Below are 12,197 nucleotides of genomic sequence, written 5' to 3'. Positions count from 1 at the left end.
TCTTTTCAATAAACTATGGCTAAATTTGCCATCTTTCCTCATCTCTCCCCTCCAAAAAAAAGCAATAACTGCTTGCCTGGGGCGGGATATGAGACTTGAATTAGCACTCACAGTAGAGAATTGTGTGATAAGAACAAATGTCTGGAAACAGAGAAAAATCAGTAATAGTGTAGTCCTAAAAATGTAGTTAGACATATAAATAGTTTAGAGAAGTGGTCATCACCGGTGGCATTAAGATCAGCAGTGGATAGTTTACAAAAAGATGTTATAGTTTAAAAGAAATATTTTACGTAATTATTTAGGTCTTTGTGGGTGACAGGGTAAATTATTGCAAGACTTTCTTGGTTCTTCACATCACATGAGTCTGTGATTTAAGCAATGGAAAGTTAGGATTCTTGGTCTTCCATGCTTGTCCACTGTAATGGATTTTCTCACTTAAACAAGACTGAGGGAATTTTCCAGAAGAAGTTCTTGCAGGAGGTAGAACATCAATTCTGGTCTTCAGCAAATGTAAAGTCCGCAGTCACAAAGTAGAATTTGGATTGTCTGTGTTCTTTTGAATACCTGTGTGCATGAAACAAGAGGGAATCTTAGTTTTTTCTTATTCTGTAATTTCTTTCAGGATTAGATAAACTTCATCTATCAAACAATCCAAGAGACTCGGAGACAAAGCCTTCTGCAAATGGCCATCAGAAAACACTGTGATAACAATCACCTGCAATCAACACAGCTGAAAACATCAACCTCATGGCATTCCTGTCATCTCATCAGCATTTTTGTATTGCTTTTGGTTGTTAGCTTAGTTTGAGACTTGTCTCATTTTGATGCTGTGTGCTTCTGAGGAAGTTAGGTCTGTCAGATTCTTCTCTTTCCAGTGAACTTTTGGTCTGCTTGTTTATTTCCCAGTAAGTTAATGCAGGAGGTGCCTTGAAGACTGGAAGCTGAAGAGAAAAAATGCATTCCTTTTTATTTGTTGAAAGTCTCACATCTTTATTTTTAAACTTGCTACCATCTGAATGCACAGTACCTCCTGTGTTATACAGACACAGGTATAAAGAATAACTTTGGAACTTGATTAAAAAAAAAAAAAAAAAAAAAAGAAGAAAACATACACTTGAAGGCCAATCTGACCCTTACTGGAAATGTAAAGTACCTGGAGTAGGTATCTGTGACAGGAGATAAACAGCTCTACTGAGAATGAGTTGAAAAGGACAGGGGAGATCACAGTTCCCTCGGTGCTGGATGCAGTAGGCTGTGTCACGGAGCTTTCTTGGAAGGCCAGTGCTTTCAGCTCTCTGTCCTTAGCTCTAAATGCCAGCTTGCTTTACTGGTGGTCAAACAATGTCTTATGGAAGTCCAAGATGAAGATTAACTTCAGTGTTAAATCTGAGCCTAGTATGCTTTGTAAAAAGCTGTGTAGAGCCCTTGTCACAGCTCTCACAGTTCCGTGAGCTGCTGTGCTGTGGAGGTCCCTTCCCCTACCCAGTACCCCCTGTGAAATTCTTGATAAACTACTGTGTGTCAGCAGTACCTGGAATCAATGCAAGGAGCATAGGCCTAGGAGGCTGCAGCTGCAGTTTTCTACAATCTTTAATTTGAAGTACGTTTCTTCGAATTTATACTTCAGTTACCAGGGTTTCTGTTCAGCGGCATAATCCAGTTATCTGTCACTAGCCTGTTTTTTAATGTACACATGAACATGTATATAGGCCTATATGTGTAGATATCGTAATTAAATTCTGAGGTTATAGACATGACAATAGGTGGTTTGGTATGTGAAACTTGTGTGTTCACTCTTGGTAGTTTGAATTTCTGCAGTGTTACAGTTTAACTGCTCAGAGGCCTTAGATTCAAGATGGCATCAGTGGGTGATAATGTCCGTTCTTGTAGCATTTCCTTGCAGCCTTAGGAATTAAGCAGTTTATAGTACAGAAAAATACCAAGTAAGTATTCAAAATCTGGTTGCACTTTTTGTCCTGCTTGGCCACAAGTAATCTTCAAACAGACTGGAATGGGGATGCCTTCAGTGAGTGTCCATCATGTAGGGAGCCAGAAAATTTTTCTGTTTGTTTCCTGTAAAACAAGTCTGCCTGTCTGTAGTTTGAGGTCTTACATTAGTTGGTGACAACTTGGTTTCCACTGTGGTTCCAAAATAAGGTAAACCTTGTGTCAGAAACTTTTTGGCTCTTCTCCTGAGATGACTGCTCTGGGATGTAGACCTTATTGCTGTGTGTGTGAATGTCTGCTTGGTTTTTTTCCCCCTGAAGTGCTTAAAAAAATCAAGCTCCAGTACACATGAGGATTTATCTTTTTTGCAGCTGCCTTTTCTGACTTGAACTGGGGCATAATGTAAATATTTCTGTAGTAAATATGATGCTAGAAAATTACTTTTTTTTTGGTGTGTGTGATTAGTATGAATTCAAGGTTTATTCAACTGACTGTTGATGTGTTGTATCAAGTCTTGGAAGAAAAAGTAAAATTACTTGATTTCACTAAGATTTACAAGTATTTTTTTCTTTTGTTTAATGATGACACTTTAGTGAGAAATCTTTATCTGAGTCAAAGTTCTGCAACCAATAACAGAGAGCTATGATTATAAGTTGTTCTAAAATGAGTTTATATTTAAAATATTGGAAGATATATTATTAGGGGCATAAGTCAGGTGTTCTCAGAGCTTGTAACCTTAAGTATTGGCGTCATAGTTAAAACTTGAAATATGTCCACTTTTTCATGCAAGTCATTGTATGACCAAAATTGTCCTCATATCTTAATGGGGCTGCTGAATTGTGGTGTGTGAGGCCAGTTAGCTTTATAGAAATATTTGTTACAATGCTAAGACAGTTAATACACTCTGAAGAAACTAATATTAGGAATAAACCTAGGAGTATCAACCAGCATAGGTCTTGCTCTTCGTGCCTTTGGAGAGATGTTTATCATGGCATCAGTGACCCAAGAACACAGAAAAAGGTCTATTATAATGTGTGTGAGGCTTCTGCAAGTGAGTTGGGCAATTACTTCAACTGAGCACAGGCTGTTCCTGCCAAGAAGCACCCAAGCTTCAGGCAAGACTTTAAAACTCTTTTTCAAAACAAATGTTAGGGCCTCGACTGTCCCAACCCCTTCTGCTGGATTCTGCAGGCAGATGGGTGGGTTAAGGCTGTTAGGGAAGACTTTACACTGGACTCTGGGATGGTTGAGGTACTGTGTGGTTTCCAAGATGGGCAAGAAATTGAGAACTACCCTGTGCAACTACTGACAGTGTTTTGTTTTAAAATCAACTGCTGATATTGTGACACTGTCTACATTAAAATATGCCTTTGGCCTTGAAAATGACATGCTTATGCAAAGCTTTGTCACTGCATGCAAGATACAGGTCACTGTATACTTTTCACAGAAGCATATGGTCACTTAAGTACAAGCAACTGGTAATTCATTAATGGATATTGACAATACATTCCTAGTATTTTGACTCATGTAGAGTCAGGTGGTCTATACCTTCAAGGTATATACAGCTGATCTTAGTAACATTAACATCTGCCTCACTTCTTACGAGGCAAAAAGCACATCAATGCTTCCATCTTCAACTAGATACCACACAAGACCAAAAAATAGGTGTAAACTGAGTGTTTTAAGTTAGCTGTTTTTTGCCTTTTTTTTCTGTGTTGGTAGCACAATATTAAATGCAATTGCAGAATTGTAATATATGTGGGGTTTCTAAGCATAAAGCACACATGCTTTTATCACTTTAAGCTAAAAAGTAATAGTATTGGTTACTGTACAAGTAACAGTTTTGCATTCATAGGGAGCTTTGTTTACTGTCTGTAACGTGCTGTTTGTCTTTGGCCCTGTACTTCCGATACCTTTGACCCTGTTGATTGTTTTAGTGTCATAGAAATTAAAAGATTTGACAAGTTGTTTTCCTTGTCTGGTTCCCAAGTATCACCTGGAGCACCAGTGGAGGGGAGAGCTGGGCTGCCTGCGCAGGCAGGAGCTCCTGCAGCAGGTGCTTGGCAGGATGGACATGGGAGCAGATCCTGGGGACATGTCCTCCCCTGTGTCAGCAGGAGTGATGGCTGCCAAGGGGCTGCAGCCCCTGTCCATCCCACCATGTCTCTGCCACTCACCCGTGGGTCTGTGCAGCAGCTGATGCTACTTGAGGTGCTCACATGTGCCCAGTGCTGTGTAGTGAGGACATGGTGGCCCTTTCCTTAAAGAATTTACAGTCTAAATTAGAAAGGAATAAGGTAGAAACAGAAAGTGGTTGGCCTCTTCCTGCATGTGGCTTTCCTTGAGTTCTTGAAGCATGCTCTAGGTTATTTCCCGTCTCTTCTTCCTCTTCCAGAAGTGGAGTGGTGGTGTATGTACAGCAGGTGAGCCTTACCCTTAGTGGACTGAGGTCTAAAATTTTGAAATAACAAATACAGGAAAACAGCTAAATCCTATTTAACATATTCTCTCATCTTGAAAATAGCATTTTTTAAATCAAGGTGAAATAGTTTAAACAGAGACAAGATGTTAATGCCACATAAGTAACCTCTTCAAAGAGAAATGTGCTTAGTTTTGTTTGAAAGTAGTGTTGATGTGAACTGTGAAGCTTTAATTGCTTTAATGAAATAAGATTCCCTACCTCCTAGTATTAGGATTTTTGTTGTTTTTTTAGTGCTGTGTTGAGACAATATTGTCTACACTGATTTCCTCCCCAACTCATGAACGCTGAATTTGCTGTTGGTAAGCTGGCAGGTTATTTTGGTCACATTGTCAGGATTTGAACTTTACAAAAATGCTGCTTTTGAATTTATTCCATTCAGTAAGAGCAAACTAAGGCATCAGGCACATGGTGATACAACTTCTGCCTCCTTTTCTAGCTTGTCCCCTTGAGACAGACAAAATACGAAATAGAGGAATCCACATAGATTTGATTTATGGGCTGTAAGAAAACATACCAGAAGGCAGCTTTAGTGGAAGGCTTTTGAAATATTTCACAATTGAAGCACCTAAAACTCTTCTTTCAAAGAGGAAGAAGATCTATGTATCATTAGTGTACAAATGTCAGTTGTTCTCTAAATATGCCAGTAATTCACTGACACTGAAAAAAATTTCATCACTTCTTAAAATCTCTTTTGTGATTCACAGTGGAACAGTATCTTGGACTTTTATAGAAGCCTGTGAACTTCTGAAGGTATCTCTGTCTTGGCAACAGAAACCTGAGGATGCTTGTTAGTTTTGTGTTAATTATCATATTTTATCTTTAGTAACTTTTTAGTTTCATTTATTGCTCATAATTTTTTTTTAATATATCTAGCATTAAATGTTTTAACAAACACAGATGATGACTCCAAATAGTCAAAGAGATAGTATGAGAAATATCCTGTAAGTGCTGATATTCTTGACATACTTAAATTCCAAGCTATTTATAAACTGTATCTGTATGAAGGCCTTACGTCAACATAGAGATTAGGAAATCCTAATTCTTAAAGGCTTTTAGGTGTCTGAATGTTGACATGTACCTACCTGAGCACTTTGGAATGCTGCTTCTAAGTGTTTGTTGATCACTAACCCCAAGCGTTGCTGTTGCTTTTCTCCCTACCCTCATTACATTGTTTTATAGTCAGCATCACTGGATGAAGCTCCTTTCCTGAACAGGGCTTTATTTTGCATTCTTCATCTATTCCCTGCTTCCACAGATACCAGCTATTGAAGTATTGGGGCACTTGCTTTGATTTTAATGTATTTCTTTTCCCATGTAGTTGGAACTCTTCTTCCACTACAAAAATGTTCACTTTTGTTAATTTATTTTTTACCACTAGACTCCATTTAAGCAATCCTGTCACTAGAGGGTCCTCTAACAAATTACCAGGAGCTCAGGTCAGTTTGAATCATGACTGAGGGGGTTTAGTCATTGCATATATTTGTGATTTTAGCTTTGAGTGGTATGAGGGTACAGCCCTCCTTCTGAGTGAGGGGAATGAACTGGTTGGGCACTGGGAGCCCCTGGGGTGGCTGTCACTGCAGGGTGGCTCCTGTTGTGGACCTGCTCTGCAGCTCATCTGCTGTGGGATGTAGAGAGACCTCAGCTCTCACTGCCTTCCTCAGCAGGAGGTGGACACACTTTGTGTCAGCTCTCATGTTCTCATCAGGGTCAGGCTTTGTGAGCTGCTGAGGTGAGGCTCTTCACCTGTTCTCTGGAGTTTTGTATTTCACGTGTATGAGCATATTTTGGGCCTTCTCTCCCCATGTGAATTGATCATCCAGGGCAGTGGCATGATGGTGATACCTGTGCAGTGGATTCAAATGGGTGTGTTTAAATGCTGAAGAAAATAAGCTAGTGCATGATTTCCCTTTTCCCCCTAACTATGAGATTTTTTCCAGTCCGGACCAAAATTCTAGAGTCACAAAATCTCTGAGAGTACGTTCTCCTCCTTGGCTTTATATAACAAAAAAATTTAGTCACTTTTACTTTCTTAAAGTTAGGTTTCATAGTATTTTTGTCTTACTTCGTGTGATTTCTGTTGCTTTAAAAAGGATAGAAAATGAACATACCTTAGGGTCATGGGATTTGAAATCTTGGTGTGTTTGTGTGTATGAAACATATGTACACAAAAAAGGAGTGCATTTCCTTTCCTGTGGGGTTTGGGACCCAACCCCACATTACCTAAATAGAAATCATGAGTTGCTCTTGTCTCCACTAAATTTTGTCTTCAAAATTCCCAGTGAGGAGACTGAGGATGTTCTCAGGGTGCTGCTGGAACCCTGATCCCTGCCATGTGAAATTGGCTTCATGTGTGCTTGGGTGGCATGACCATGAAAACACAATTCTGAGCTGGCTTTTCCGTGGCTGTTGGTGCTGCTGGGCTGTGATGATGGCAGCAGGTACCTTCACTGTGCACATTCAGGTTTGTCACTGCAGTGTTACTGGTTAATATCACAGTTTACAAAAAAAATAATAAAAAAATTACGCACAATCTCTAAACTGTGTGAGGCTGGGAGGTGCTGAATGGAGCTGGTCGTCTCCTCTTGGTCTGATTTGTGCTTTAGGTTTTGTAAACTCCACAGTCTTGAGCAGTTGACTTTTCTTTCACGTGGATGTGTCTGACCAAGGTAGAACACAGCTGAAAAATTGTGCTTTGAATGTTACTTTAATCACAACAGTTTTTGGTGTAGATACCCTGTCCCCACGTAACCCTTCCTGGTTCATTTGAGGTCATCCATAATTATGATTTATAATGTTCTCTGTTGTGGGTATTTTGTTGTGTTACAAAAAAAAAAAAAAAAAAAAAAAAGAAAAAAAAAAAGAAAAAATTTGCTGCCTTAGCTAGGCTGATTTTTTTGTTGTTTTGTTTTGTGGAAAGCAGTGGTAATATGTTTTTTTTCCTTTGTTTGAAATGTTACACTGAATGTTTTGTAGGAATTTTTTTTTACTGTGTTTTCAATAAAGGTAAAGTGTGATTTATAGCAGAGTTTTGTGCCTGTTTTTTGTTATAAGCAATGAAAAAATGAGAATCTGTGTCATTCTAAATTATCCTGTCAGTAATTGTTATGAAGAGCGGTGTTCCTCTCTCATCTTCCTCCTCCCAATTTAACCTGCTTCTGAGATTCTCAAGTGATTGCATTTCTAAAATAGCTGAGATAGAGAATGTGATGGAGATTCTCTACATTCAGAGGCATCACAGCCCTGTGTTCTAAGACAGGTGTGCAGCTAATTTGAACCCTCTGCTTTAGGCCAGTGGGGATTGTTTATAGCAAAGTATGCTCATTATGTAATTTGTAAGTGATTTTCAAGCGCTTTATAGTTTGACTGAAGGGCAATTTTTACATCTTGAACCCCTGACCACCATGCTTCCTAAACTGTCTGTAACTGAAACAGCTTCAGACTTCAAATTCCATTTCGCAGGAAAGTTTAGGCTGTTTTTAAAGTTCAAGAATCACGTGGCTGGAAGGGACCTGGAGATGTTTGATCCACCCAGCTGCACAGGATCAAACATAGCTGCGTTTTTCCTGGTATTTAACCAGCCTGGCAGGGGCTATCTGTGATGGGATTGCTGTGCTGTCTCTAGGCAGTATATTCCAGTTTTAATTGTCCAAGATTTCAGAAATGTCAAATGTGAAGGGCCCTTGCCATGCTTTAAGCTTTAATTTTGTTCTCAAACATCCATAGTAAAACAAGCCTTTCTGCTTGCACCAGCTTTTTCCACACCTGAAAGGTTACATTTCCTTTTATTTTCTATATGAGAAGTGATCCCAAATTCCCTCAATGGTTTTATGGAGGTCTATTATCATCCTTTTTGCTGTCTGTGGGGGTGCTTATGCATTTTTTAGAAATGCAGAGCTCAAGTGGACACAGAAACCTCCAAGCTTGAGCTCTGGCACTACGTCATGTCTTCAGTTTATTTTTTGTGTTTTTTGGGAATTGGTTGGTTGAGTTGGTTTTTTTGACAGACAGTAGGAGAAGAGTTATCTCAGGTGTTGTCCTCAGTATAGATTTTTATGCCTTTTTACTGCCTTGAGTATGTTTCTATATTGCATATAGGCCTGGGCAATCTCATCTTCAGATATGAAGATGCTCCCACAAGGGGCTCAACAAAGTAAATACCTAAAAGGATTGCTTTTCTTGAATTTAATCATCTTGAGTGCAGTCCCAACTCACTGTGGCCACTTGCTCCTAATGTACCCCTGTATCTGAAAACTCTGCAGGGACTCACACAAGTCTTAGACTTGTCTGCGTGTCTCTGCACATGTGTGCAGCAGTTTTAAGGGGCATTTTGACATCTGTATCAAGACCAGGAAACGTGAACCTTTCTCTCCATGCATTTCCTGTGAGAAAACCTACTAGGAAAAGAAGGAGCCATTTTTTCAGGGAGTGTGGGTTGGGAAGTTGGAGGCGAGGTGGTAGAAGGGTTGAGCTCAAGGTCAGACATGACCTCATGGCACCTGAGCATTTTCCTATTGTTTAATTTACCTTTTTTTTGTTTTAGTAGCTTTTCTCTACCAGCACATCTGCTCCCTTCCAGCGAAAGTGACCCTTCATAGCATGTATCAGAGTATTTAAAACTAACTTTTCTAGACCCAAAGAAATCAAGAGCCCAAATACCACAAAATTCCCTCAGAAATTATGTGGAAAACTCACTAAGAATTTATGTAAACTTTGGTTTTCCTAAATTTTCTGCTAGCATGATCTCATATTCTTCTTATTCTATGGTCTGATTCACTGCTAACTGAGGACTGTTATGACTTACTGTGTTCCCAGATGATCCCTAACACAACGGGATATTGAAGGGATGTATCCATTTGTCAGAAGGAATTGGATTAGTTTCCTTGTTAGTAAATGCTGATTTAGCAGTGTAACAATAAAGAAAGAAGTTCCCTGAGAACCTTTGTATTGTGGATGTATTTAAAGCCCAAAGTGATGGGAAAAGCAGCAGCCCCTCCTGTACTCTGTTAGAGAATTCTGTGGGGAACCTGGTGCTTCCCTTCATGACTGCTCAGTGTCAAGAAAGAAACATCCTGGTCTCTCCCACACAGACCTTCACACTGACCTTCAGTGGTATGCATAAAACAAAACCCAAATAAACAACATTCCCCCCACAGGCCTCCTCCAATATTTACACTTTGTGATCTCCAAACAATCCCGACCGGTGAAATGCTGCTTATATCTTGAAAATTTTGATCTGATTATGTATTTAATCAATAACAACCCTGGTAAGTTGTACCTGACTGTTGTTAGCTGGGTTCTAGAACTGAATCTCTGCATTGCAATTTTAACTGCCCTTTGTGGTTTCATATTGAAATCTGGCTTCAGGAAGAACAAGGTAAGATTACACTCAACTCTTACGTAACTTGGGATTTCTGTTCACCGTCAAGTAAAGGTTGATCAATTTGAAAACACTTCTGGCCCTGAGTTATGCTTGGTCTTCATTTACGGTGGTATCAGACTTGACCAAACCTGACCTGGTTTTGTAAGCAAGTGAGCATACTTGAGCTGAAACTGTAAAAAAAAAAAAAAAAAAAGGAAAACTCTTTTCCTGCATGAGACAGAGATCTATGCAGTTCCTCTGCTGCTAAGATACTATCTTCTTTGAGCTACTCCTGGATTTTTTTGTAGCATGACCTGACCCAACTCATATCCATCAATCAGTAAATAAAGTCTAAGGTTGGGAAGAAAGAGAAGTGTAACTGAAATTTAAACCAGAAGTTTTGCTAATGGGTAAATCAGTGTGAACTATCAGTGTGAACAGAAAGGAAATCAGCATTTTAAATCATTTGTTATTGTCATGTTCTAGGATGTAAAAATGAAATTCTGCTCTCTTAATATGTAATACTGAATAACTTCTTTTTTTTTTTTCCTAGAATAACTGAAACAGCAACTGAATTTACTTCTAAAAACACCATATCTTGTACATTTTATGTCTGAGACTTCCTGAAGCTTGGAGAGAGTGGCATAAAGTGACTGAAATCCCCCATCGGTATACAAAGCTGCATCAGTCATCTGTACAACAGCACAAGACTATGATAAAATGAAACGATGAAACAAAGCACCGAGGTGAACTTTGTCCATGGGGAAGCCTTTTTAAGTGATCCCATGTCAGCAAATTGCTTACTAATGTGTTGACTTATGGCAACCCTCAAAAGTAAAATGAAAAGGCTGGAATTTACGGCATATCAATGAATCAGTTGATAAGCTTTTACTGGTTTAATATCCTCCTAGTTTTGCTGCTTGGAGCCACTTCAGGTTAGCAACAGAATGTTTACCATCTCTGTGTGATAAAGGAAGTCAAACGACTAAACAAATTCCAGGACCATTATGCTGTTTGGTGAGATTTAAATTAAAATCGTTGGGAGAAATCATGTGGAGGGGGGAGGAAGAAACTAAAGCCAACTGCATCATTTCACAATGACTTACCTCGCTTCCTAAACAATGGCAGGATTTTTAGCAGAGCTGGAGATAATGTAATGCATTAGAAAAGATTTAATTGCACCAATAAAAGGGTATACCACAATTAAATGACATACAGAGTGACATTTATAGGTAGGATCAAAGAAATTCACTACCTAACATGCTGAAGCAACACCCTGCACTCTGTGTATAGGAGTGCTAAAAAGTAGCCTACTTTGGTTTCAGTGACCTTTCTTATCTCCTTTGATCTAGATTATTAAAAATTTTAATGCCAGGTGTAATAAGGGCTACTGTAGCACCCTGAAACAAGCAATATGTGTCCTTCCTACCACTAATATTTCAGAACTTGTTTTTTATTTTGTAATATTTATTTAAGCATATGAAACTTGACATTTAACCTTTGTGATCCTTCCAGAGGTGGCAGGGTTATTAAAAAAATAGTTGGGTGATGTTTTTTTGCTATTGTGATGCCATTTGATTATGCTAATGTTTAGGGAGTGACATTTTAAAAGCACAGTTCAATTTTGAGAAGCAAATTTTATTTTAGAAAAGCTTTTTAGAGTCTGGAAATGGATAGCTCCTTGTGAGAACTTTCTTAAATGTTATCATTAACAACACTTTAAAGTGTAAGAGCGAACAGCAGGAAAACTCATCTAGAGTTCCCACTTGAAAGCCACTAAGAAAAATAAGTGCAGGTCCTTAAATTATGACTTGCACTGAATTTATTCAAACCTGGATAATCGTTATAAGAAGGCTTTGTAAATTTATTCTTAGTAGGAGAGAAAAGCGATGCCCATTTTGTTCCCTGTAAAATCCTCAGGTGTTACCTGGGAGAAAGAGTTCCTATGCTGAGGCTTCTCTGTGGACACTGTGTTGGATAAAGACCTTCCCATGGCTTTGGTGACCATGGGCTGAAATGTGGGCAGCCAGAGACCCTAAAGCTCACCCAGGGGAGGTGGTTTGGTGGGTTGCTGCTGTAGCCAGCTGAAGTTCAGTGAGAGAAATTTTGACCAACACCATTCAGCCGCAGCTTTCAGCACATTTTAGGAGCTTTCTTCAACCTCCAGTTGCTGAGACCTTGTGTTCGTGGCTTAGCATGGGCCCATGGGAAACTGGCAGCCTTCTTGGGAAAGAAGCCTACACCCGCTTCCCCAGACTTCCCAACAGCAGAAAAATCAAAGTGTTGTTGGTGTCTGTTCCAGTCATGCTTCTTGAGAACAGTCACAATCTGCTGACAGGTTAATTTATTCCAAACCTAAGGGCTGGAGCACTTTTGAGTGTAACATCAACATTCTTCAGTCACCTT

At 39.2% G+C, this 12,197-nt stretch overlaps 1 protein-coding gene across 2 annotated transcripts in view; it reads left to right on the top strand.

The window, feature by feature from the left end:
* LMBR1 (limb development membrane protein 1) overlaps positions 1–7,450 on the top strand; it is a 67,705-nt gene extending 60,255 nt beyond the window's left edge. For both annotated transcript variants that reach the window (XM_066314497.1, XM_066314505.1), the window contains one exon: positions 623–7,450. In XM_066314497.1, the coding sequence (XP_066170594.1) occupies positions 623–705 (83 nt within the window). In that variant the 3' untranslated portion in view covers positions 706–7,450. The remainder of the gene's footprint in view (positions 1–622) is intronic.
* The last annotated feature ends 4,747 nt before the right edge of the window (positions 7,451–12,197 follow it).

Source organism: Sylvia atricapilla, chromosome 1 (genome assembly GCF_009819655.1).
Source record: "Sylvia atricapilla isolate bSylAtr1 chromosome 1, bSylAtr1.pri, whole genome shotgun sequence".
NCBI lineage: Eukaryota > Metazoa > Chordata > Aves > Passeriformes > Sylviidae > Sylvia > Sylvia atricapilla.
The sequence above is the reverse complement of the archived record's forward strand: the minus strand, read 5'-3'. Positions and strand labels throughout refer to the sequence as shown.